General features: G+C 44.2%; 1 protein-coding gene across 2 annotated transcripts; it reads left to right on the forward strand.

Moving 5' to 3' along the window:
* Positions 1–1134: 1134 nt before the first annotated feature.
* On the forward strand, positions 1135–27752 carry LOC149437885 (uncharacterized). 2 transcript variants are annotated; one of them, XM_089660536.1, is made up of 5 exons: positions 1135–1203; positions 10862–11112; positions 12643–12840; positions 21306–21349; positions 23511–27752. In XM_089660536.1, the coding sequence occupies exons 2-5, from the start codon at positions 10869–10871 to the stop codon at positions 23604–23606; spliced, it is 582 nt and encodes a 193-aa protein (XP_089516662.1). In that variant the 5' UTR covers positions 1135–1203; positions 10862–10868; the 3' UTR covers positions 23607–27752. The 2 variants fall into 2 exon arrangements, with proteins under 2 accessions (XP_089516662.1, XP_089516663.1); XM_089660537.1 differs by having other exon boundaries at positions 21309–21349.
* The last annotated feature ends 99 nt before the right edge of the window (positions 27753–27851 follow it).

Genomic DNA, 27851 nt, shown 5'->3' on the forward strand with positions numbered 1-27851 from the left:
CATCACATGCTTGTAACATTCTTATTTATCCGCAGTTGTGAAAGGGTGCCAATACTTTTGTCCAGCCCATTTTTGGAGGTTTGTGTGACATTATGTCGAATTTGCTTTCTTTCCTCCCTTTTTTTGTTTTGTCCCAATACACACAAAGGGAATAAACATGTGTATAGCAAAACATGTGTTAATGCAATACGTTTCGTGAGAAATACATGATTTCCTGGAGAAATATCAAGGGTGCCAACAATTTCGGCCATGACTGTATGTGTGTATATGTGTGTATGTGTGTAGTGTGTGTATGTGTGTAGTGTGTAGTGTATAGTGTGTATGTGTGTGTATGTGTGTGTGTGTATGTGTGTAGTTTGTATGTGTGTAGTTTGTATGTATGTGTGTAGTGTGTATGTGTGTAGTTTGTATGTGTGTGTGTGTGTGTGTGTGTGTGTGTATGTTTGTAGTGTGTATGTGTGTAGTGTGTGTGTGTGTGTGTGTGTGTGTGTGTATGTGTGTAGTGTGTAGTGTGTATGTGTGTGTGTGTGTGTGTGTAGTGTGTATGTGTGTGTATATGTGTGTGTATGTATGTGTGTAGTTTGTATGTATGTGTGTAGTGTGTATGTGTGTAGTTTGTATGTGTGTGTGTGTGTGTATGTTTGTAGTGTGTATGTGTGTAGTGTGTATGTGTGTAGTGTGTATGTGTGTAGTGTGTATGTGTGTAGTGTGTATGTGTGTGTGTGTGTATGTGTGTAGTGTGTGTGTAGTGTGTGTATGTGTATGTGTGTGTTCTTTTTTTGTGAATTGACTTTCATTATTTGTCTCATCTTCCTTCTTTTTGTATGTATTGCATGGAATATTCCTCAGTGAACTGACCCCGCAGGAGGTGAACTTGCCCATAAATGTCCCAAACATCAGATCTTAGATTGTAAGCTCCCAGGATCAGGGCCCTCCTATCCTTCTTGTATTGAACTGTATTGTTGCTGTATTGTCTCCCGTTATATTGTACAGTGCTGAGCACACTGTTGGTGCCATAAATCCTGAATAATAATAGTACAACGCTGGGTGTCACCTCCTATGCATGGTGTCACTGCACACAGTCAGGATTACAGAAGGGTTAACAAAAGTGAATGTGAAAGTAAATTGGTGGAATGTTGGTGTCATGTGATGGAAGGAGGAAGGACTGCAATGTTAGTTTCCAGGACTGACACCATAGATCAGGTACGGCTCCTCTCTCTCTGTCTATAGGGGGTTTGGTTTGGTATTTCGGAGGACAATATCGGGTTCTGGAATCTTCCTGGAAGATCTTCATCCCATCAGGTCCTGTTTTTACTTATTGCATGCAAATGGAAAAAATAACTTTACATTGTATCTATATGATCACAATGTAAATATTTCTGTATGGTGACACTACCCGGGGGTGGGGGGGCAGCTGTGCATGGCAGCCAATCAGCTTCTACCTTCAGCTTGTTCAATGAAGCTTTGACAATAAAACCTGCAAGCTGATTGGCTTCTATGCAGAGCTGCACCAGATTTTATGCCACAAAGTTCCCCCCTCCCCCTACAAGTATCCGAGGTCCCTGCAAAGTCTCCCCAGAACTAATGACCGGTCTATAGAGCAGAAGTGGTCACCTTAGTAGAGAGCGGGGGGGGGGAGGGGGGTCATCTATGGCTTCTGAATCCATGAAAAGACGGCAGATAATATTCACTGTATTTAATGCCCCCCGACTGTCCCTGGTTGGGATGAAACCAGTCCCTCCGTCCTCGTCAGTTGTCCCTCTTTATGGTCGGATGTATAGAACTCTGCATTAGTCCCGGTCACATCGCTGCAATTTAAAATCGTGCGATTTGTGTGCAATTTCAGCACGATTTATGAAGACTTTATTGCGACTTGTGAAGATTTTCAATGATTTATTGCAATTTGCAGAGCGATCTCCATTATATTCTGAGTATGTGAAATTGCAACAAAACTGCAGAAAAAGTCACGCAAGAACTATTCTAGAAATGGCGCCGCAGCAATTCGCACGTGTGAACACGCCAACATTCACATTCATTAGATGCCATTTCAGGTGCCATTTCAATTCCCAAATCCCACCAGTATGACCCCGGGCATGTAAAGGCATTTAAATATCAAAGGCGTTTTCCTGCACCAAACCTTCCACCAACCTCCAGATTATTACAATTCAGATTCTGAAGGAAAACGAATGGTTATTAAAAACAAAACAAAAGGGGGGGGGAGTTACCAACCATTTTTCTGCAAATGTTGGGAGGTTTGTGATACAGGAGATGGTCAGAGACTGCGGACACAGTACAGGAGATGGTCAGAGACTGCAGACATGATACAGGAGATGGTCAGAGACTGCAGACACAGTACAGGAGATGACCAGAGACTGCAGACACAGTACAGGAGATGACCAGAGACTGCAGACACAGTACAGGAGATGACCAGAGACTGCAGACACAGTACAGGAGATGACCAGAGACTGCGGACATAGTACAGGAGATGACCAGAGACTGCGGACATAGTACAGGAGATGACCAGAGACTGCGGACATAGTACAGGAGATGACCAGAGACTGCGGACACAGTACAGGGGATGACCAGAGACTGCGGACACAGTACAGGGGATGACCAGAGACTGCGGACACAGTACAGGAGATGATCAGAGACTGCGGACACAGTAAAGGAGATGACCAGAGACTGCGGACACAGTACAGGAGATGACCAGAGACTGCGGACATAGTACAGGAGATGACCAGAAACTGCAGACATAGTACAGGGGATGACCAGAGACTGCAGACACAGTACAGGAGATGGTCGGAGACTGCGGACATAGTACAGGAGATGACCAGAGACTGCGAACACACTACAGGAGATGACCAGAGACTGCGGACACAGTACAGGGGATGACCAGAGACTGCGGACAGTACAGGAGATGGTCAGAGACTGCAGACATAGTACAGGAGATGACCAGAGACTGCAGACACAGTACAGGAGATGGTCAGAGACTGCAGACACACTACAGGAGATGGTCAGAGACTGCGGAGTGTACAGGAGATGGTCAGAGACTGCGGACACAGTACAGGAGATGACCAGAGACTGCAGACACACCACAGGAGATGACCAGAGACTGCGGACACAGTACAGGAGATGGTCAGAGACTGCGGACACAGTACAGGAGATGGTCAGAGACTGCAGACACACCACAGGAGATGACCAGAGACTGCAGGCATAGTACAGGAGATGGTCAGAGACTACAGACAGACTAGAGGAGATGGTCAGAGACTGCAGACATAGTACAGGAGATGGTCAGAGACTGCAGGCATGTTACTGCCCAGCATAGAGCTGGATTGGCATTTGCCATTGAACCCCAGAATTGGCAGGTCCACCACTGGCACCCTGTGCTTTTCACAGATGAGAGCAGGTTCACCCTGAGCACATGTGACAGACGTGAAAGGGTCTGGGGAAGCCGTGGAGAACGTTCTGCTGCGTGTAACATGGTTCAGCATGACTGTTGTGGTGGTGGGTCAGTGATGGTCTGGGGAGGCATATCCATGGAGGGACACATAGACCTCTACAGGCCAGACAATGACACCCTGACTGCCATTAGGTATCAGGATGAAATCCTTGGACACATTGTCAGACCCTACACTGGTGCAGTGGGTCCTGGGTCCCTCCTGGTGCAGTGGGTCCTGGGTCCCTCCTGGTGCAGTGGGTCCTGGGTTCCTCCTGGTGCACGACAATGCCTGGCCTCATGTGACAAGAGTATGCAGGCAGTTCCTGGAGGATGAAGGAATTGATACCATTGAATGGCCCCCACACTCTCCTGACCTAAATCCAATAGAAAACCTCTGGGATGTCATGTTTGGGTCCATCCGATGCCGCCAGGTTGCACCTCAGACTGTCCAGGAGCTCAGTGATGCCCTGGTCCAGATCTGGGAGGAAATCCCCCAGGACACCATCCGTGGTCTCATTAGGACCCTCCCCCTGTCAGGCATGCATACAAGCACGTGGGAGCCATACAAACATTTCAGCAAAATGGACTCGCCTGCTGTATCATTTCTTCGCTTTGATTTTCGGGGTGTCTTTGAATTCAGTCCTCTGTAGGTCGATCATTTTCATCTCCATCAAACAATGGGGCGTCCTTACGTTCCTCACACATCCCCCGTCCATGTCAGTATAGCGATCCAGCAGGAGATTCCTCCCCATTGAGATCTGATGGGTTTTCAAAGTCTTCCTTGAATTTTTTTTTAGCAGTGCATTAAACCTTTATCCCAAAAGGAAATAAAATATTGGTTGCTGCAGCTTGCAGCCTGGGTCACACCTATGTGTGTTGCGATTTATCTGGTGCATTTTGCGGTGTGTTTTTTATGCATTTTTTGGGTTTGGGGGGGAGGGGGTGTCACTAAAAGTATTGAGTGCGACAGACTCTCTCTGGCACTCAAAGTGGCATCAAAGCAGTGACTTTGGAAATGTTCTTGCACTACTTTTGATGTGACTTTTAGTGCCATAGAGTGTAAAGTCCCATCAAAGTGTACTCTGCAAAACACACTATAAAAGGCATAGGTGGGAACCAGGACCAATAGAATCCATCCAAATCTGCTCATCCATCTAACTCTTACCCTCCCCTCCGGGTGACAATGCTGGCGTCTAAGGGTGGCTCCTTTGCTCCTCCATAGATACAGTGCAGGAGGAAACATCACCCCAGGACACCAAATATGGACATCCCAGGCTCCCAGACCACACAGGTGAAGCGAGGACACAGAAAGAGGGGTGGAGGTGTAAGTAAGAGGGGGTGACAGTATTCCCAGCTTATAGGAAGTTCACTTCTTTCAGAAAGGCCATAGCAAGTTCTGCAAAAGGGGGGGGGGGGGGATTACTAAAACTGGTGCACTCAGAATCTGGTCATTATTTTGCAAAAGACTCCAAAAATTAGTTGAGAAAAATCTGCAAGTCACCCAGTAAATAAACAACAACAAATATGTTGTATATAAACAAATATAATAACTAAAAATCAAAATATAAATATAAATTGATATAATAAATAAAAAGCAACAATGAAATACAAATAATAAATACATCACAACCAGGGGCGGACTGACCATTTGGGAACTCGAGCACTGCCCGAGGGCCCGGGGTCAGTAGGGGGCCCCATGAGATGCCTCTGGTACCTTTTTCATAGGCTTTTTTGAGTTTGGGCAAGGACACAGGGGCCCCATGATCCCCTATTGCCCGGGGGCCCCATGAGTTGTCAGTCCGCCCCTGATCACAACAATAAATATAAATAAATGAATCGATCAATAAATATAATAAATAAAAAAAACAAATAAATCAAGATATCAAATAAATCCCAACAAATAAATCTAAACAAATTTAATAAATGTAACATATATATATACAGGTGAAACTCGAAAAATTAGAATATGGTGCAAAAGTTGATTTATTTCAGTGCAGCAACTTAAAAGGTGAAACTAATATATGAGACTCATTACATGAAAAGCAAGATAGTTCAAGCCGTGATTTGTCATCATTGTGATGATTATGGCTTACAGCTCATGAAAACCCCAAATCCACAATCTCAGAAAATGAGAATATTGTGAAAAGGTGGAATAATCTCGGCTCAAAGTGTCCCACTCTAATCAGCTCATTCAGCCATAACACCTGCAAAGGGTTCCTGAGCCTTTAAATGGTCTCTCAGTCTGGTTCAGTAGGAATCACAATCATGGGAAAGACTGCTGACCTGACACCATCACTGACACCCTCCATAAGGAGGGAAAGCCTCAAAAGGTAATTGCAAAAGAAGTTGGATGTTCCCAAAGTGCTGTATCAAAGCACATTAATAGAAAGTTATGTGGAAGGGAAAAGTGTGGAAGAAAAGGGTGCCCAAGCAGAAGGGATGACCGCAGCCTGGAAAGGATTGTCAGGAAAAGGCCATTCAAAAGTGTTGGGGACTTTCACAAGGAGTGGACTGAGGCTGGAGTCAGTGCATCAAGAGCCACCACACACAGACGGATCCTAGACATGGGCTTCAAATGTCGTATTCCTCTTGTCAAGCAGCTCCTGAACAACAAACAACGTCAGAAGCGTCTTACCTGGGCTAAAGAAAAACAGACCTGGTCTGCTGCTCAGTGGTCCAAAGTCCTCTTTTCTGATGAGAGCAACTTTTACATCTCATTTGGAAACCAAGGACCCCGAGTATGGAGGAAGAATGGAGAGGCCCCAGGATCCCGAGTATTGAGGAAGAATGGAGAGGCCCAAGGACCCCGAGTATGGAGGAAGAATGGAGAGGCCCACACTGCAAGATGCTTGAAGTCCAGTATAAAGTTTCTGGGTAGCCATGTCATCTGCTGGTGTTGGTCAACTGTGCTTCATTAAGTCCAGGGTCAACGCAGCCGTCTACCAGGAGATTTTGGAGCACTTCATGCTTCCTTCTGCAGACGGGCTTTATGGGGATGCTGACTTCATTTTCCAGCAGGACTTGGCACCTCCCACACTGCCAAAAGCACCAAAACCTGGTTCAATGACCGTGGGATTACTGTGCTTGATTGGCCAGCAAACTCGCCTGACCTGAACCCCATAGACAATCTATGGGGCATTGCCAAGAGAAAGATGAGAGACATGAGACTGAACAATGCAGAAGAGCTGAAGGCCGCTATTGAAGCATCCTGGTCTTCCATAACACCTCAGCAGTGCCACAGGCTGCATTGAGGCAGTAAGTGCTGCAAAAGGGGCCCAAACCAAGTACTGAGTACATATGCAGCTTCTACTTTTCAGAGGTGCGATATTGTTCTATGTACAATCCGTGTTTTATTGATTGGATGGAATATTCTCATTTTCTGAGATTGTGGATTTGGGGTTTTCATGAGCTGTAAGCCATAATCAACACAATGATGACAAATCACGGCTTGAACTATCTTGCTTTGCATGGAATGAGTCTCATATATTAGTTTCACCTTTTAAGTTGCATCACTGAAATAAATTAACTTTTGCACGATATTCTAATTTTTCGAGTTTCACCTGTATATATATACAGGTGAAACTCGAAAAATTAGAATATTGTGCAAAAGTTCATGTGTATATATATATACAGTATATATATATATACACACACATCTCTCTCTCTCTGATATATATGTGTATATATATATATATATATACAGTATATATATATATATATATATATATATATATTTCTTAAATTTGTTTAGATTGATTTGTTGGGACTTATTTGGTATTTCTTAAATGTATTGTATTAATTTAAAATATGAATAAATTTTATATATATATATATATATATATATATATATATATATATATATATATATATATAGTTAAATGGTTAGCACTTCCACCTGGCAGTACTCGGGTCGTTGGTTCGAATCCCAGTCCTTGCCTGGAGTGTTGCATGTTCTCCCTGTGCCTGTGTGGGTTTCCTCCCACACTCCTATAGGCTAATTGGATCCTGTCTAAATTGTCCCTAGTATGTGTATGTATGAATGTGAGTTAGGGGCCTTAGATTGTACACCCCTTGAGGGTTAGGGACTAATGTGAATGTACAATATATGTAAAATTGATGGCGCTATATAAGTACCTGAAATAAAATAAATATATATATATATATATATATATTTTTTTTTTTAAATCAACAAATGAATATAAATAAATATAATAAATAAATAAATAAATGTCAAAAATTAAATGTAAATACACAGAATAAATACATTAAATACATATATAAATAAATAAAGATTAATAAATAAAGACAAACATATAAATAAAGATTATATTTATTAATATGTATGTATTTATTCTATGCATTTACATTTATTTAATCTTTAACAACAAATATTTGGTATATATGTTTTGTTTGTTTTTATGTATTATATTAATTTAAAATATAAATAAGTTATATATATATATATTTATAAATAAAATAAACTGCGCAGATATTCCACACTCATGTAGTGCAAAGCTGCAAACACACTCAGGATATCCCCTCTCAACTAGCATATACAGATAATTTAGTGGTGCGCTAAGTGTGAGTAAAGTGTTAAATAGGTGAACATGAGTAAATACACTAATAAACAATAAAGTGCTGAAGACCAAATACGTGAAATCAATCACAAATATCCATGTAAAAAACAAGAAAATGATCAAAATCCACATAAGTGAAATCCTTCACAAATAGTCCACATGAGTGCAAATCGATATCCTGGATCTTGCAATCAATAATGAAAATCTTCATTCCATCAAACCACCAATGTGAATGGCCACCACCGTATAGTAAAATCAGAGGCTTACCAGACTGACAGACCCCTTAGTTATAGGGGGTCCTAATATGCTCTATATGAACATAACTCCATCCCGACTCCTAAACTCTATCCGGGACCCCACGTTCCACTCAGATTCCATTCTGGTGTTGATATCAAGGTTGGCTCATGTAAAATAAAAAGTGCCTCTCATAGTGCAGTAAACCAAATCATTTTAATAAGCAAGTAGAATCACATTTACAAAACACTGGAAAAAAGAGGGCATCAGTCGTTTCATATGGATAATCCAAGATGGTGGACAACATGATAACGTCAGAAGGGAGGCTCCGCTCGACACGTTTTGTCATAAACTGCCATCTTCCGGGGCTAATATATACATATTTAAAATCAACAAATAAATGTAAATAAATATAATAAGTAAAAAAATCCCAACAATTAAATGTAAATACATAGAATAAATTAAATAAAATACATTCACATAAATAAATATAATCTTTAACCACTTGCCGCCCTGCCACTGTATATATACGTGTGCAGGGCGGCACTGGGGCGCAAAACCACATTTTAAAACGGGTTCCGCGCTCCCGACGTTTTCGCCGGCAGGGGGCGCGCGCGTGCGCTCCCGCCGACCCGCGGGTGACACCATTTGATCCCGGAGGGATCAATCATTCGATTTCAGCCAGTGATGTCTGGATGAAATCAGATGATCGGTCCCTGTCCTATCCTGTCCTGTGTTGACATTTACACAGGACAGGATATGATGTCATTCTTCTCTGCCTGGACACATTCCGTTCCAGACAGAGAAGAAGATATACTAACAGTGAGTAAAACAGCACATACCCACAGTTAGAACACTCTACCCACTCTAGGACACATTTAACCCCCATGATCATCCCCCCCCCCAGTTAACCCCTTCACTGCCCTGTCACCAGTGTCACTGATCAGTGAATCGATTTTTACTGATCACTGTATCAGTGTCGCTGGCGACTTCCGATAGTGTTAGCACCCCTCCCAGATAGAGCCAGATTGCCCGCCAGTACACCAGTAATCCCGTTTAACCCCTTAATCCCCCCCCCCCAGTTAACTCCTTCACTGCCTTATCACCAGTGTCACTGATCAGTGAACCGATTTTTACTGATCACTGTATCAGTGTCGCCGGCGACTTCTGATAGTGTTAGCGCCCCTCCCAGATAGCGCCAGATTGCCCGCCAGTACACCAGTAATCCCGTTTAACCCCTTGATCGCCCCCCCAGTTAACCCCTTCACTGCCCTGTCACCAGTGTCACTGATCAGTGAACCGATTTTTACTGATCATTGTATCAGTGTCGCTGGCGACTTTCGATAGTGTTAGCGCCCCTCCCATATAGCGCCAGATTTCCCACTAATACACCAGTAATCCCGTCTAACCCCTTAATCCCCCCCCCCCCCCGAATTAACCCCTTCACTGCCCTGTCACCAGTGTCATCGATCAGTGAACAGATTTTTACTGATCACTGTATCAGTGTCGCTGGCGACTTCCAATAGTGTTAGCGCCCCTCCCAGATAGCGCCAGTTTGCCCGCCAGTACACCAGTAATGCAAGTTAACCCCTTGATCGCCCCCCCCCCCCCAGTTAACCCCTTCACTGCCCTGTCACCAGTGCCACTGATTACAGTGAACAGATTTTTTTGACTTCCGATAGTGTTAGCGCCCCTCCCATATAGCGCCAGTTTGCCCGCTAATGCACGGGATTTTTTTTACCAAAAACATGGAGCAGAATACATTTTGGCATAAATTTATGACTAACTTTGAGTTTACGATATATTTTTTATAGCTGAAAGTAGAAAATATTGTTTTTTTTCAAAATTTTCGTGTTTTTTTTGTTTATAGTGCAAAAAATAAAAAGCGCACAGGTGATAAAATACCATCAAAAGAAAGGTCTATTTGTGTGAAAAAAAGGACGTAAATTTCATTTGGGTGCAGCATTGCATGACCGCGCAATTATCATTTGAATTAGTGCAGCGCTGTATAGCAAAAAAAGGAATAAATTACAGTATCTATACCATAGTTTGTAGACGCTATAACTGTCACACAAAGCAATCAATATACACTTATTGGGATTTTTTTTACCAAAAACATGGAGCAGAATACATTTTGGCCTAAATTTATGACTAACTTTGAGTTTACGATATATTTTTTATAGCTGAAAGTAGAAAATATTGTTTTTTTTCAAAATTGTTGTGCTTTTTTTGTTTATAGCGCAAAAAATAAAAAGCGCACAGGTGATCAAATACCACCAAAGGAAAGCTCTATTTGTGTGAAAAAAAGGACGTAAATTTCGTTTGGGTACAGCATTGCATGACCGCGCAATTATTATTTGAATTAGTGCAGCGCCAAACAGCAAAAAAGGCGTGGTCATTAAGGGGGGTAAATCCTCTGGAGCTCAAGTGGTTAATAACAAATAAATATAAATGAATATAACAAATAAATCCCATTAATACATATATATATATCTCAATCATAGATGTTGTCCATTTAACTGACTGTAGATAGATGGGCAATGGCTGAATTGTATTCCATGCTGCTATTTCTTACTCATTATTATTCTGGATTTTGTCTCCATCTCTGCAGAATCGCCATGACCGTCTGTATTTTCTCTAGGGAGTCTCAAACAACCTATCAATGGCTAATAGATTTCCTCTGCACCTTCCTGTGGGAGGGGGATGTCAAATCCATCTTGATCCGTAATAATGCCCAAATCCAGCCGCAGAATTGCACCTTTGCCATTTTATATCACTCAAAGACAAGAGGACGCGTCAATGTAACCAACGTCACGGACTCCTTATATGATGAAGAGCTGGAAAAATTGTCCAAAACCCTAGGTAAGGACAAATATTACAGAAGTGAAACATTGTATTTAAATTGTATGAGTGGGCAAATATATATAATATATACACACTATATTGCCAAAAGTATTGCTCCCCCCCTTCCAAACCATTGGATTCAGGTGTTCCAATCACCTCCATGGCCACAGGTGTATAAAATCATGACTTAGACATGCAGACGGCTTCTACAAACATTGGTGAAAGAATGGGTCGCTCTCAGGAGCTCAGTGACTCCAAGCGTGGTCCCGTGATAGGTGGCCACCTGGGCAATAAGTCCAGGACGGGGGTGATGATTTGAGTGTTGATTGGTTCGCTCGCACGTGATCTTGTTGGTAGCCACCAATGCTTCTGAGGAACCCGGAACACACCTAGGGCAACGGCCCCTTCTTGTCTTCAGTCCACATCCCATCCAAGTCATGGCGGGTGATATAACTGAAACAGGGGAGCTCTACTCTCCATTACTCTGGTGAAAACCAGCCAGATCTACAGAGCAGCCGCATCTATCCGAGTGCCAGGCAGCAAGAGCCATATGACCAGATCTGACCAGACCAATTTGATGACACCAGAGGTCCAGTGATTTGATATACTAATGTGCATAAAGATTGCGTATCTGGTGAGTGCGCAATCCTTATATTATTTATCACCTGGCTGTTCCAATCATTGGATGTCTGAGGATCATCCTGGATCTTAAGAGCACCCCTTCATTGGACTCTTTTATTTATTCATTTTGCACCTCTTTCACTTTATAGCCACCATTTAGTGGCTTTATTTTACTTGCACACAGTCACTATTCATTATATGTTTGACTTTTAATTTTATTAGTGTCTGTTGTTTTGTAAAGCGCTGCACCTCCCCCCCTTTTTTTGAATATTTACGTTTCAGAAGGTTGTATATGGTGCCTTTTTGGTGTACAGCTGCTGTGTATTTGTTCAAGCGCTCACTAAACTCTGCTTTTTTGAATATATGTATCCCTGATTGTGGTTGGATGATACATTGGTGTTGTCTTCTTAGCGCTCCCCACCCCCCTACCAAGGGATGACAACACTAACTTGGGGCGCAACAGAAGCAGTGTGTTGTCGGTTCACTGTGGAAAACAGGGAGCTCACTGGATTTCTGGGATACTAATATGTATTTTTTCAGGCAGGCAAAGAGGAAAGAAAACCTTTTTCCTGTTTTTTTTTTGCCTGCCTGAGTCTGTCTGGATCTCTCATGGTTGGTTGTAAAGGAGTTGCAAATAAACCTGAACCATTAGAGTCCAGGACAGCAGCATTACTTTCAGTGGGATGGATGTCTAGCCTACAGTTCACATTGGATTCATTGGACTTGTGGGCATATCCTGAACTGAACTTTTGTTAAACTAACTTCTTTTTTTAGTCAAGTTAAAGTCTCAAATGCTTTTTTCTTCATGTTTATCCAAACATACACCTTAATTATTATTATTATTTAATATTATTTAGTCTTTTGTTGTAGGTCAGACATCTTTATTAAGCACTATAAAATAACAGGTACTGTATGTTCTACACTCAGGAAAGAGGAACGTCATTGCGGTGATTGGTGATCTGGATGACAACAACGATGAGGAGAAGACCAAACTCCTGGAGTCTCAGCCTAAAATTCAGGAAATGGCCCACGCACTCTTCCTCTTCACCCCAGAGGCAAAACTCGACACCGACACCAACCGTGTGAACATCTCCAACAAGCGGAGGATGAGGGAAATCATTCAAGGTAGGAAGGTTTCTACTGTACATCATAGATAGAATTCTTGTAAGAACCAAATATCAATAGCAGGGGTGGTTAGACTCCATGCTGGGATCCCACAAACCAGTGTACAGTTTTCCCAAAACCTTATTGGGGATTTTTCTCTTACTTTCAGATCCCAAATTCTACAAGGTGGCCATCAAAAAACAAGCCAATCTAATGAATGTATTATTCTTGATATCTCTAATATTGATTATGGGTTTCCTTTGGGTCCTCATCCATGGGGTACACATCTCTGGTCTAAACCAGCCATGCCCAGTGGTATCTCTTCTGGATGGGATTTGCATTCCTGACTGAGGTGTGTAGTTTCTTAGTCTCCTCAGTATTTCTTAGTCTTAGAACTTCTATTTCTGACATTTGTGTGAGTTGTCCAATGGAATAAAGAGTAAAAGTGGGCAAAAGGGTATGCTTACTTGAAGTGAACCTGTGCTTTTGTCATCAACAAGTTCACTCTAAAATTAACCTTTTCATTCCCCAAATACAACGGCTTTAAAAGGGCATTGACATATAAAGTTTAAAAAAATGGTCCTGGCTTTTGATGCTTCAGGGAGGTGCAAATGATGACACTAAGCCTTTGGGAGAGCTGGCTGCTCAGATTCCGTGAGAAGGTACTCCAGTCTATTGCAGGTGCAAAGCCTTGTGGCCTTGTAACCCTGTAGCCAGGAGTGTATTTACCGCAAGGCAAACAAGGCATTTGCCTAGGGTGGCATTTTTCAGGGGGGCAGCAGCATTTTTCAGGTGGGCAGCGCTGTCCCTCGAAAGAAAGGATGGAAGAAGGGACACACGCAGCATGGGGAACAGGTGGGAGAGAGGCTGCGGGCTGCTTGATGGTGTATGCAGAGCCCGACTCTTGTTCCTGGGGATGTCCAGAGCTGTAAAGGTGAGTGTCTTATCTCTTCCCGGGCTAGGGGGTTAACAGTGTAAGGGGGGGGGGGTGGTGGTAGTGAAAGGCTCTCTGGGGGAGTGGTGGTAGTGAAAGGCTCTCTGGGGGGGCTGGGGTGTTGTTGGTCAATGTCAGGCTCTCTTTGTGGGGGAGGGGGGAGTTGCTGGGTGTCAGGGTCTCTCCTGGGGGGGGGGGGAGGGGCAATTTTTGTGTTGCCTACTTCAGCATGAAACCTAAATATACCACCGCCTGTAGCCCTTGTAACCCTGAGGGCCACCTCTCTTGGGGTACAGCTGTGAGGGATGGAGACATAAATAGCTCCTCCCAACAGCATTGAAAGCTTATTTATTTGGAGTTTGGAGTTTATGTATTTGTTTAGCTATTCATGTATTTATTTTTAATGTAGTATTTATTTATTTATTTATTTATGATTGAAGTACCATCGTCTGCAGCTTATTGCGGACGGAACCAAATAACTGTGTAAGTGGACTGTAGCCATAGTGGAGAATTTGCAGCAAAACCTCAATGACTGTACTTGACACTTGGCGGTTTGTAGAGTTCATTCGTTTAGACAAGCTCAACTCCCTTCGTCAGGCCAGCGCAGAACAGATTTCATTATAATTATTGATTAGCAAAGCGCTTTTTCTTTAAACCGCCTATAAAGAAACTGGGAATTTATTATTTTGACTTCCTAATGCATATAGTAAATAAATAAGTAAGTAAATAAATAAACAAATGTGTATACAATACAATACAATGGACATAAAATGCCACTTTTACAGGCATATAGCATATTTTATTTTATGCTTCTAAATGCAGTTCTGTGTTAGCCTATCTGCACATCAGGTGCTTTGATCAGTATTTTAAGAGCCGGGCCGTCCACTCAACAACTCCCCTTTAACCCGTCTACGCCCCAGTAACCCAAATGTACAACAGCAAAATGCTGGCCTTTAACGCCCACACGTCGCACATATGCGCTGCTGGGCAGGTAATGTTTTTTGTTTTTTTTTCCCAAGAAAATGTTTTTATTTGTATATGAACAGCAATTACAAATACAGTATTACAACTTTCATGTATAATAGTAATTACAAAACAAATACAGTTGCAAGAAAAAGTATGTGAACCCCTTGGGATTACGTGGAGTTTTGCATGAATTGGGCATAAAATGTGCTCTGAACGTCATCTAAGTCACAACAATAGAAGAACACAGTCTGCTGAACATAATACTACACAAACATTAGATGTTGCCATGGTTTAATTACACATAACATGTAAACATTCACAGTGCAGGGAGGAAAAAGTATGTGAACCTTTGGACTTAATAACTGGTTGATCCTCCTTTGGCAGCAATAACCTCAACCAAACGTTTCCTGTAGTTGCAGATCAGACCTGCACAACGATCTGGAGTCATTTTGGACCACTCCTCTTCACAAAACTGTTTCAGTGTAGCAATATTCTTGGGATGTCTGGTGTGAATCGCTCTCTTAAGGTCATGCCACAGCATTTCAATGGGGTTGAGGTCAGGACTCTGACTGGGCCACTCCAGAAGGCGTATTCTGTGCTGTTGCAGCCATTGTTTTGTTGTATGCTTTGGGTCATTGTCCTGTTGCATCCCCCATCCTCTGCGGAGCTTCAGTTGGCGGACAGATGGTCATACGTTTTCCTGCAAAATGTCTTGATAAACTCTGGAATTCATTTTCCCATCAATGACAACAATCCGTCCAGGCCCTGAGGCAGCAAAGCAGCCCCAAACCATGATGCTCCCTCCGCCATGTTTCACAGTGGGGATGAGGTTTTGATGTTGGTGTGCTGTGCCTTTTTTTCTCCACACATAGTGTTGTGTGTTCTTCCCAAACAACTCAATCTTGGTTTCATCTGTCCACAGTATATTCTGCCAGTAGTGCTGTGGAACATCCAGGTGCTCTTTTGCAAACTTCAAACGTGCTGCAATCTTCTTTTTGGACAGCAATGGCTTCCTCCGTGGTGTCCTCCCATGTACTCCATTCTTGTTTAATGTTTTCCTTATTGTAGATGTGTCAACAAAAATGTTAGCATGTGCCAGAGATTTCTGTAGGTCTTTAGCTGACACTCTGGGATTCTTCTTTACCTCATGCAGCATTCTGCGCTGTGCTCTTGCAGTCATTTTTACAGGACGACCACGCCTAGGGAGAGTAGCAACAGTGCTAAACTTTCTCCATTTGTAGACAGTCTGTCTTACCGTGGACACATGAACATCAAGGCTTTTGGAGATACTTTTGTAACCCTTTCCAGCTTCATGCAAGTCAACAATTCTTGATGGTAGGTCTTCTGAGAGCTCTTTTCTGCGAGGCATTGTTCACATCAGACAGTGCTTCTTGAAACCAGTAAACCCAAAACAGGTGTGTGTTTTTTAAGGGCAGGACAGCTGTCAGCAACACATCCAATATCATCACACTGATTGGAGTCAAGGTTGGCTCACTCCTGGCTCCAATTAGTTCTGGGAGAAGTCATTAAGCTAGGGCTTCACATACTTTTTCCTCCCTGCACTGTGAATGTTTACATGTTATGTGCAATTAAACCATGGCAACATCTTATGTTTGTGTAGTATTATGTTCAGCAGACTGTGTTCTTCTATTGTTGTGACTTAGATGACGTTCAGAGCACATTTTATGCCCAATTCATGCAAAACTCCACGTAATCCCAAGGGGTTCACATACTTTTTCTTGCAACTGTAAATGAACAAAAAACATTTTTAACAATGTGAAAAGGAACAAAGGTCAAGGATCACACAACCAGTACTCAGTTGGTATGATCAAATATTGCTAGGTAGCACAGCGACACATGGAGAGTTGGATCCTTGTATAATCACTCAGTGTAACTAGTTCAGTAGGGATGGTAGATACTCGATCCCGGAATAAGGATGGACTAGTGTATGTTGAGGTCAGAGGGATCTACTTTTATCGTTAAAGTTACCATCTGCACTGCGGCCAATTTCTTCCTCCTATAAGTGTGTTATTCCGGTTGCATCTTAACGAGGAATGGTGAATGGGGTGAGCCGGGAGAGGGTAAGAAAAAAAAGGGGGGGGGGGGTAGGACTTGGGAAGGTCCAAGTGTGATATGGGGGTTCAGAAGCAGTGCAGAAGTAAGAGTGAAAAGATAGACTGCAGAAGAACAGAGAGAGGTACAAATCCATCCTAGAAGGTTGATGGAGATAGGGGGAGTGAGGGAAGACGGGTGGAGAGGTCTCCCTTGGATTGGGTCATCCCCAGCACTACCCCTGCTTCTTAAATGGTTTCGGTAGAAGCGTATTCTGTATGTGTGGGGAGGTGATGAGTTGTGATGAAGAGAGTTTTCGTTTCAGTTCAGAGAAAGAATGTTCGGGGTGTTCAGCGAGGATTTGTCAAATTAACCCACGAAACCTGCTGGGGTATGTAGCTACTATGCTTCGCCCAGTATTTCGTGAAACGTTACAGTTGACTGGAAGTGGACCCATCATGCCCGGGTTTTTGTCAATTTGGATGGGGAATCCTTGGCAATATATATTAGCGCCTCCATCTCCTCTATCCTATTTATGCGTGTAATCCATTCTTTGAGGGGAGGTATGCGGGGGGGGGGGGTTCCCCAGTGCAAGCCTTGGCTGCAGTGACCTGTGATACTCCTGCAGAGATGAGGTGGGGTAGTGCAATAAGTATTGAGCGGGGGAATGGTCTAATGCATTAGCTGTTACCTGGGATATAATAGAGTGAACCACTGACCAGAAAGGCTGGAGTATTGGGCATTCCCACCAAATGTGTAGGAGTGTGCCTGTATCTCGATGGCATCTCCAGCATCTAGAGAGGGCAGGGCTGCATTTGTGCAGCAGAGTTGGGGGGCAGGCAATGTTTGTGTTGTGATTGCGCTCCCTGTGCGCTCCCAGCACAAAGATCAAGCTACCAAAAACAGCTCTTGGTCCCAGGCAAACATCAGAAGCAAACATGACTGGGTCAGGGTGGAGTCAAGGACCGCTTTATATAGATCTCTGATTTCTAACAGAAGCCCCGCATGTAAGTGCACATAAACGTACATAAACGCATGCGTATGAGCATACATGTATCCTGGCAGCCAGAATAATTGATCATTCTGGCCTCTAGAATGCTCAATAGATAACCAAGCCCTGGTTCACACCGGTGTGACTTGTTATGAGATCCGACAGTTCCAAATCGCATGACTTGTCGCTCCCTATTGTCAGCAATCCCCAGGTAGTGAGCAAGAAAGTTCCTAAAAACTATTTTTAAGTTTTGGATAGCATAGGGAAGGGTTAAGTGGCCATGCAGTGATAAAGGATATCAGACAGTAGATTGGCAGCATGCAGTGAGCAGCAAGGTGAGAGCCCAGCACTTTCTGGGACCAGCATTACATCACTCTGCCTTCATCCTTAAAGTGGAGCTGTACCCAAAAGGAGAAGCTTCACTTATCTGCCTCCTCCCCCCTCCGCTGCCACATTTGTCATTTTGAGGTGGAGGGGGGAACAGGTATCTGGTTTTGACAGGTACCCGCTTCCACTTCTGGCTCAGTTCGCCCCCTCAGCCCTCCTCTCCCTGCAGCCTTCTGGGACACTGCACAACCAAAAAGTGCACTGTGTGTCATGTGTAGTAGGAAAACCGGCTGTGAAGCCTTAGGGCCTTTGCTGCCAGTCTCCCTTAGTCGAGATGGCGGCCCCAGCTTTCGATACCCAATTGGTTCAGGTGAGGACACCGCTGGCAGAGGAAACTCCGCTTTCCTCCCACACCAGGGGCGGACTGACCATTTGGAAACTCGGCCACTGCCCGAGGGCCCGGGGTCAGTAGGGGGCCCCATGAGATGCCCCTGGTACCTTTTTCATAGGCTTTTTTGAGTTTGGGCAAGTACACAGGGGCCCATGATCCCCTATTGCCCAGGGGCCCCATGAGTTGTCAGTCTGCTCCTGTCCCATACTCCAAAGACATGCAGGTAGGTTACTTGAACCCTGTGTAAAATTTTCCCTAGTATGTGTATGTATGGATGTGAGTTAGGGACCTTAGATTGTACGGTTAGGGATGGATGTGAATATTATATATATATACCTATGTAAAGTGCTGAGTAAATTGACAGTGCTAATAAGTACCTGTAATAAATAAATATTAAGTGTTTGTAGCTGCTGACTTTTTTTTTGGGGGGGGGGGGAGTAGAACTCCACTTTAACTCGGGGACTATATATATATTATTATTATACAGTATTTATATAGCGCCAAAGGGTTTGCTCAGCGCTGTACAATAGCAAGGGGGACAGAACATGAGACAAGACAGTAACAATACAATACACAAGGGGTTCGAGGGCCCTGCTCTTTCGAGCTTATAATCTAGGAGGGAGGGGAAGGTGGTACAGGAGGAGATGGCTGTGGGGGATGGAGTGGTGGGAGGAGTGGAGGAGGTTGTTAGGTGAGGTTGGGGTAGGCTTCCCTGAAGAGGAGGGTTTTCAGGGTGCGCCTGAAGGTGAGGAGGGTAGGCGACAGTCTGATGGATTGGGGTAGGGAGTTCCAGAGGATGGGGGAAGTCCTGGAGAAGTCCTGCAATCAGGTGTGGGAGGAGGAGACCAGGGAGCTAGAGAGTAGGAGGTCCTGTGAGGAGTGAAGGGCTTGGATAGGGTAGTATTTGGGTATCAGGTCGGTTATGTAGTTTGGGGCGTCATTGTAAATGGCTTTGTAGGTCAGAGTTAGCAGTTTGAGTTTGATGCGTTGGGCAATCGGGAGCCCAACGCATAAAATTCAAACTGCTATATGTGATTGTTAAACTAGGAACTTTAGTACCTTATTCAATAAACCGTCATTTTCCAGTGTTATCAATCTTTTTTTTTTTTTCAAAAAATATTTTATTAGAAGAAAAAAGGCATATCAGTGCATATACAGTTATGGATCACAGTCTGAACATAAACATAGCATGTAGCCTCCCGTTACACAGACGGGTCATGGATTAAACTGCAATACAGATCAAAATGGAATATGACATTATAACAACTGAATATTGCAAACCAGCAGACACAGAGTAGAAGAGATAAGTCATTATGATCGATTGTCTTCTGGCCTATTAGCACGTTTCTATGTTCAGGGAGTGTAGCGTGTTGGGAAAGGATAGCACATGATGATGTGTATGTTGTGGTTTGTGTGTCCATAGCTTGGGTATGTGAGTTATGTGAAGTCACACCTGTATGAAGGTCAATGCTCTGTTTCGTTGGTGGTATATAAATAATAAAGGCTTAACACAGGTGTGAGTTACAGATAAGACAGAGAGAGGAGCAGTTAGAGAAGAATATGTAGGGTGGTATAATGGGAGAGGGGAATGTGGGGGAGAGAAGGTAAGAAAAAAAAAGGGGGGGGGGGGGGTTTGGGTAAGGTATGGAGGGGACGTGGAGTAGATAATTGCGGATAAATAGCTCACTTCATTTTGTACGAGCCGCACTAGAAAGATAAGCATATAGCTTAAGATGCAGCACGTGTCAGATCAGTCAATGGGGCAATGTGTGGACTAATAGCCCGGGAAGGTATGCCACAATGTAAAGCCAAAGCCCATCCAGACGTGCATCAGGTGTGCCCTCGGAAGACAGGGTGCTCCCCAGGACCACATTATGTCCGATCATTCACACAGAGGGTATATGTTGTTCATGTACTAGTAGGTGATAAGTAGGGGTGGTTTTGAAATGACTCCAACAGGCCCATGTTTTCCTGAATCTCTCAGGATGTTCTTTAGCAACAGAAATCAGTTCCTCCATTTCCTCAATTTAGTTGATCCTAGCAAACCATTCTCGGATAGTGGGAACATGTGTTGAGCGCCAATCAATCGTTTTTTTATATTGTCCACGTTATAGACCCTGTTCATTTCATACATCAAATTCTCCAGATCTCAATCCAATCGAGCATCTGTGGGATGTGCTGGAAAAAGAAGTCCGATTCATGGAGGCCCCACTACCAATTTACAGGACTTAAAGGATCTTCTACTGACGGCTTGGTGCCGATACCACAGCATCCCTTCAGAAGTCTAGTGGTGTCCATGCCTCAAGGGTCAGGGCTGTTTTGGCAGCAAAAGGGGGACCTACTCAGCAGTGACATCTCTATGGGGGTGCAGGGGGTGCGGGGGTGCGGGCCGCACCGGGTGACACCCTCACAGGGGGTGCAGGAGCAGGATGCCAGCAGAGCTTCTGGACTCTGTGAAGGTCCTGGCCAGTTATTGGGGTGATCTTGGATTCCCGAAACAGTGACAGCTACCCCCCAGTGTGGCGGTAAATTGAGTATCCCGTGAAGATATGTATCCCCTGAAGCAACTGCGCATGTGCCGGTTTCAGGCTGAAGAAGCGAATCTCCGACTTTAGCACAGAGCTGCCACAGTTAACCCCTTACAGGCTGCAAACCGCTGAAGCTGATCCTGCGGATCGCTATGGGTTGCAAGATCAGTTAGCCCCGTATAGGTTCAACCTTTTCAGCTCCGGTCATGTACTGTAGCTGTCTCGATGACGATCACACGATGTACATTTTATTCTCAGTGGTGAATTTAGCTGAAATACAGATTTTTGTTTTGACAGCAGCCCAGCAATCTCCATTACTGATAAACACAAATCGTGGAATGGTAAGTACCGATCTTGCATCATGAAGATGTATATGTTGTCCTCCATTATTGATCTCTCATGGAAGAAAATTACATTCTAATTGAGACATTTTATTTTACTGAATTGTTGGTGAATACATTAGTAATGGATAATAACAATATAGCACTGTTTTTCAAGGAAAGGTCCAGAGTAGGAGTCGCTTCCATCAGACCACCAACACCCCTTCCAATCCCCCCCCCCAGTCTCTGTTAGTTTATTAAAACAAGTAAAATCCTTTCTCTAGCCTTCCCTTCAGTCTTACACAGTTGTAGGGTCTCCTCTCCTCTACCAGAGAACGCAAATTCTAATCAGATAATTCAAATTCTAAGTTCAGCTTTAACCACTTAACACCTGGAAGGTTTTACCCCCTTCATGATCGGGACATTTTTTGCTCTTCAGCACTGCGTTGACATAATTATATATTGGTATTCAATAAAAAGTACATTTTATTCCTCAGCCCTGCATGCTGATCACATGGCTTCATCTCCTTCAGATTACCTAACAATTACTTGATGCAGTGTGAGAGCCTATCTGATTGGATATAACAGAAATCTACAGATTACTATTTACTTTAAAGTGGACCTTCAGGCATATAACACCCCATCTCCCAAAGCCCTCCCACCAGCTTGCGGGAGGGGACTGGTACTGGATACCCAGAGAGAAGGAAGACACACAGAGATTCAAGTTTGCAACAAAGTGTATTGATGTGAAAGTTCCAACAACACAGTACAGTCATACTCACAGTGAGCTATGCTGCCCTTGCGGACAACGACACTCGCATGCCGACAGCACCTCGCAGGCAGGCAGTGGTGCAACAAGGAGTGGCAGTGGAAAAGCTCCACATTGATGAACTGGCAACCAGTATTCTGTTCCTCCTCCACTGGAACCTCTCTATATGTTAGGAAAACTCTCCCTGACCAGCGGGTTCCTGTCCCTGACCTAATCACATGCAAAATGTGTTCCAACCATTAGAGGTCGGTACCTTTATAAGCATTACCCTCGCTAAAGATGGTCACAAGGTCATCCAAGGCAGCAACGTCCAATAAGACAGCCTCTCACCTGATGACCCCTATGGAGGTCTAAGAGGAATGTGAGGTCCTTTTTTCTGCCTGTATGGTGGCACCTGTGCAGGAAGGCAAAACTACACCTGTACCTGCCTACATATATTTTTTTTAACCCTATACATGCCTTTGCTCCTGCAGTCCTCTTGTTGGTCTTATGACATTTTCAGTACTTGCTATTCTATCTCCAGCAATGGCTAAGAGGGAAGGTGGGAAACATTTTTCCAGGACAAAAGCGGGCCATAGATGGGTCAGGATTTTTTTCATTCTTAACAAAGAAAAAACTTAACCCGATTTTTGCATCCACACATACAAATGTGAATGCGGGAGTCCTCCCCACTGGGCTATTGTATTCTGACAGCAGGAAGACTTCCCCACCATCAGAATACACTGACTATACCCTTCAGGACTAATCAAGTGGCTAAAATCCAACAGGGGAGCTGTACAGAAGTTGTTCAGTAGATTGAACCACAGGGGCCACACACGGATCGAAATTCACCTGGACCCTGCTAAACTGGCAGAATTTCGATCCATGTATGGCTGGCTTTATCAAGACTCATGTAATGGTCTGCGAGTGCCACTCAGTCCTGATGTACTGTGAGCCCAGCCCGAGCAATGACTAGGCCCCTAAGGGGCATAGAAATGAAGGGCTGGACTTGCAGGAAATGGTCAGAATGCCCAAAGACGATGGCTGGAGATGGACTGAGGAGAAATCCAGGGATGGAACTGCAGCATGGAGAGGGTAAGTAGAATCTTGACAACATGGAAAGGGAGGAAAAAATAAAGCAGGGATTCCACATTATTGGTGTAATGTGGATGACAGTTCTGAAGCTGTGTTTGACCTGCTTTGCTTTGCAGCTTGCTGAAGGCAGAAGGTCCTTTTGGGAAGCATTAGCAAAGCAGGCCAGCATTTTGCTGCACAGGCATCAACTAGTATCAGCGACACTCATCAACATGGGCCCTAATAGAGATTGATTAGATTGTACAATCAGATTGTGATGTGTGGTCACCTTTACTTGAGAATAAACATAATAAGAGGCATGCAAGAAACTCATATTTTCTTCTCTTTGTTTTCTTTCAGATCTGCAACTGGAAGATGATACTGATAATAAGTGCCATGTGTTTGGCTTTTGGATTTGTGTGCTTGTATTATAACGAATTGGTTTGGCAGTGGTGAAATGTCCCTATGAAGGTATTCCCACCATGTACATAGTACTGGCCCCGATAATAGTCCTCTCTGCTCCTTATAGCATAACTTCTATATACACGCACCAGTGGAAGGAGAGATGGGGAATGTTTGGCCCCAGATGGACTCATACATTTCTAATTGTTTTGGGAGTGGAGCTGCAGCATTTCTATTACTAGATATTGTAGCCTTGTAATGTGAATGTGGTTATTATGGTCTACTCCTTGGGCCATAGGCATCCTCCAATACTAATCGACCATGGATGAAACTTGAGGTGTAGAACAGCAGATAGTATTCTGCTACATATTTTTGATAAAAAAATCCCAATAAGTGTATATTGATTAGTTTGCTCAAAAAGTTAAAGCTTCTACAAAGTATGGGATATATACTGGAATATTTAATAATTTTTTTGTAATACTAGTAATGGTGGCAATCAGCGACTCATAGTGGGACTGCGATATTGCGGCGGACATTTTTACACTAACTGACACTTTGTGGGAACCAGTGACACTAATACAGTGATTGGTGCTAAAATATACACTGTCACTGTACTAATGACACTGGCTGGGAAGGTGTTAACCTCTTCCAGTCTACCCATTGTACATAGATGGCGGACGGGAAGCAGCGCCGTCTACCCATTGTACATAGATGGTGGACGGGAAGCAGCGCTGTCTACCCATTGTACATAGATGGCGGACGGGAAGCAGCGCTGTCTACCCATTGTACATAGATGGCGGACGGGACGCAGCGCCGTCTACCCATTGTACATAGATGGTGGACGGGACGCAGCGCCGTCTACCCATTGTACATAGATGGTGGACGGGAAGCAGCGCTGTCTACCCATTGTACATAGATGGCGGACGGGAAGCAGCGCCGTCTACCCATTGTACATAGATGGTGGACGGGAAGCAGCGCTGTCTACCCATTGTACATAGATGGCGGACGGGAAGCAGCGCCGTCTACCCATTGTACATAGATGGTGGACGGGAAGCAGTGCCATCTACCCATTGTACATAGATGGCGGACGGGAAGCAGCGCCGTCTACCCATTGTACATAGATGGCGGACGGGAAGCAGCGCCGTCTACCCATTGTACATAGATGGCGGACGGGAAGCAGCGCCGTCTACCCATTGTACATAGATGGCGGACGGGAAGCAGCGCCATCTACCCATTGTACATAGATGGCGGACGGGAAGCAGCGCCGTCTACCCATTGTACATAGATGGCGGACGGGAAGCAGTGCCGTTTACCCATTGTACATAGATGGCGGACGGGAAGCAGTGCCGTTTACCCATTGTACATAGATGGCGGACGGGACGCAGCGCTGATGAGGGCTGACATTCCTGTATGTCAGCCCGTATCGAAGGCTCGTGCACAGCTCACAGAACTCTCACCCTGGAGCCCGGGGATTGGTGTGTCGCCCAGACACAGCGGATCACATTACCGCTGTGTTTGGGCGATCACATGATGTTTTGCCATGTGACTGCTGTGACCAATCAAGTAAACACTGAAACTGAAAGTAAAGATCGCTTCTCTCTGCTCTCAGTGTGTGAGTAGAGAAAAGTGATCCTTCAGTGTGTGAGTGTACAGAAGCCTGTCAGTCTGCTTCTACACACACACACACTGCAATGCAAGCCACCCCAGTGCCCCAGTGTCCCTAAACACTGCATCACAATGCCCATAATAATGCAGGGAGGCCCCTGTCACCTGTCCCAGTGCACACAAAACACCCCCATACACCATACCAATTTCCTGATCACTGGCATACCCCAAACCAACACCCTGATCACTGCCATATGCCATACCAGCACCCCGATCACCTCCATACACCATACCAGCACCCTGGTCACCACCATACACCATACCAATGTCCTGATCACTGGCATACCCCAAACCAACACCCTGATCACTGCCTTATGCCATACTAGCACTCTTATCACCTCCATACACCATACCAGCACCCTGGTCACCGCCATATCCCATATCAGTGTCCTGATCACCGCCATACCCCATATCAGCATCCTGATCACCGCCATACCCCATACCAGCATCCTGATCACCGCCATACCCCATACTAGCACCCTGGTCACCGCCATACCCCATACCAGCATCCTGATCACCGCCATACCCCATACCAGCTTCTTGGTCACCCACATACCCCATACCAACAACCTGATCATCCCATATGCCATACCAGCATCCTGATCACAGCCATACCCCATACCAGCATCCTGATCACCACCATACCCCATACCAGCATCCTGATCACTGCCATACCCCATACCAGCGTCCTGATCACTGCCATACCCCATACCAGCATCCTGATCACTGCCATACCTCATACCAGCATCCTGATCACCGCCATACCCCATACCAGCGTCCTGATCACTGCCATACCCCATACCAGCATCCTGATCACTGCCTATACCCCATACCAGCATCCTCATCACTGCCATACCCCATACCAGCAACCTGATCACTCCATATGCTATACCAGCATCCTGATCACCGCCACACCCCATACCATGTCCTGATCACCACCATACCCCATACTAGTGTCCTGATCACCGCCATACCCCATACCAGCATCCTGATCACCGCCATACCCCATATCAGCGTTCTGATCACCACCATATCCCATACCAGCATCCTGATCACCCCCATACCCCATACCAGCGTCCTGATCACCACCATACCCCATACCAGCATCCTGATCACCCCCATACCCCATACCAACACCCTGATCACCACCATACCCCACATCAGTGTTTTGATCACCGTCTTACCCTATTGCAGCATTCTGATCACAGTCCTACCCCATAATAGTGTCCTTGCTACTGCCATACCTCATGCTAATGCCTTAATCATCACAATACCCCATACCAGCGTCCTAATCACTGCTATATGCCATACCAGTGTCCTGCATTTTAGGACCTCAACTGATCAATTTTCAAATATATATCCCATAGTATGTAGACTTTATAGCTTTCACACAGACTAAAAAATATAGACTGTTTTAGGTTATTTTTACCCAAAAAATGTAGCATAATATAAAAGTTGATAAAGTTTCTATTTGCAAAATTTTCTAACAAAAGCGAAACAAAAAAAATTTTTTTTTCAAAATTTTCGGTATTTTTTCCTTTATATAGCAAAAAATAAAAAACCCAGTGGTGATCAAATACCACCAAAAGAAAGCTCGATCTGTCTCAAAAAAAGGATAAAAATGTCAAATGGGTACAGTGTTGTATGACTGAGTAATTGTCACTCAAAGTGTGATACTGATACCGGTCACTCATTGAGTTCATGCATAACTGAAGCATAGTAAACTGTGTTTTTTGTTGGGGGGGGGGCTGTCAGGTAGGCTGTATGGTGCCCCATGGTTTCTAACCGCAGCTCTGAGATGAATGGCCCATGTTGTGCAGGCTGCTAAGTCATATGGAAATACTCTGTACAGGGTGCCCAGTCCTCTTCCTGGTGTTGAACATCTGGTGTTGTGGGGGTTAAGTTCAGGTCTCTAGCCTGAACTCAATAGAAGAAGCTCCCAATGGGGCCCATCCCCTCCTCCCCTCTCAAGAAGAACTTACACATTAATTTCACTGCATGCAACATGTAAATTGAGAAGAGAATCCTGTCATTCATCAGACTCTCCCTCATTCCCAGAGCATGTTACATGAAGTATACACTATGCATGGGCTTTTCTGATTTGATAAAAGGGGAGGAGAGGGGCGGGTCCTCATCAGGAGCTACTTCTATTGAATTCAGCCTAAAGACCTGAACCTATTAACCCCTGTAGAGCCAGAAGTTCAGTGCCAGAAAGAAGACCAGGCACTATTTCCACAGGTTCCAGCTGTCAGAACAGTGTGGGTCATCCTTCAATACAAGTAAGTTAGGTCAATAAATTTGTGGGGAAAAAAACTAAATAAACCTCAGCTTAAAGAGAAGGAAGGAGGAGCCAACCATTTTAGAAATTCCCCACAACATCCCTGGTCGTATTTTAATTACTGCATGTGAACCTCTATCCTCTTCATCTCTTTAGGACTCATGATTTCTCTGACATATTTCCTGCCCCGTGTCTTTTGTATATTTTATATAGGTATTCATGATTTTCATAACTAATAAAAATTGTATATAAGATTCTGTACTTGTTGTTTGCATTTATTTATCTATAAAGTCCTATTTGATTCTTACATGTTTACTATATGATCAGAATGAGAAGCACAATGTGTGTGTCTGTTA

This window comes from Staurois parvus, unplaced genomic scaffold (genome assembly GCF_062004578.1).
Source record: "Staurois parvus isolate SC_StPar_1 unplaced genomic scaffold, SC_StPar_1.0 ptg001252l, whole genome shotgun sequence".
Taxonomy (NCBI): domain Eukaryota; kingdom Metazoa; phylum Chordata; class Amphibia; order Anura; family Ranidae; genus Staurois; species Staurois parvus.

Excerpts from the sequence above, each read along its gene's own strand:
- LOC149437885 (XM_089660536.1), top strand. The coding sequence starts at position 10,869 with ATGACCGTCTGTATTTTCTCTAGGGAGTCTCAAACAACCTATCAATGG. Across the intron at positions 12,841-21,305 it reads GATGAGGGAAATCATTCAAG|CAGCCCAGCAATCTCCATTA; the intron begins GTAGGAAGGTTT and ends TTGTTTTGACAG. Across the intron at positions 21,350-23,510 it reads TAAACACAAATCGTGGAATG|ATCTGCAACTGGAAGATGAT; the intron begins GTAAGTACCGAT and ends GTTTTCTTTCAG.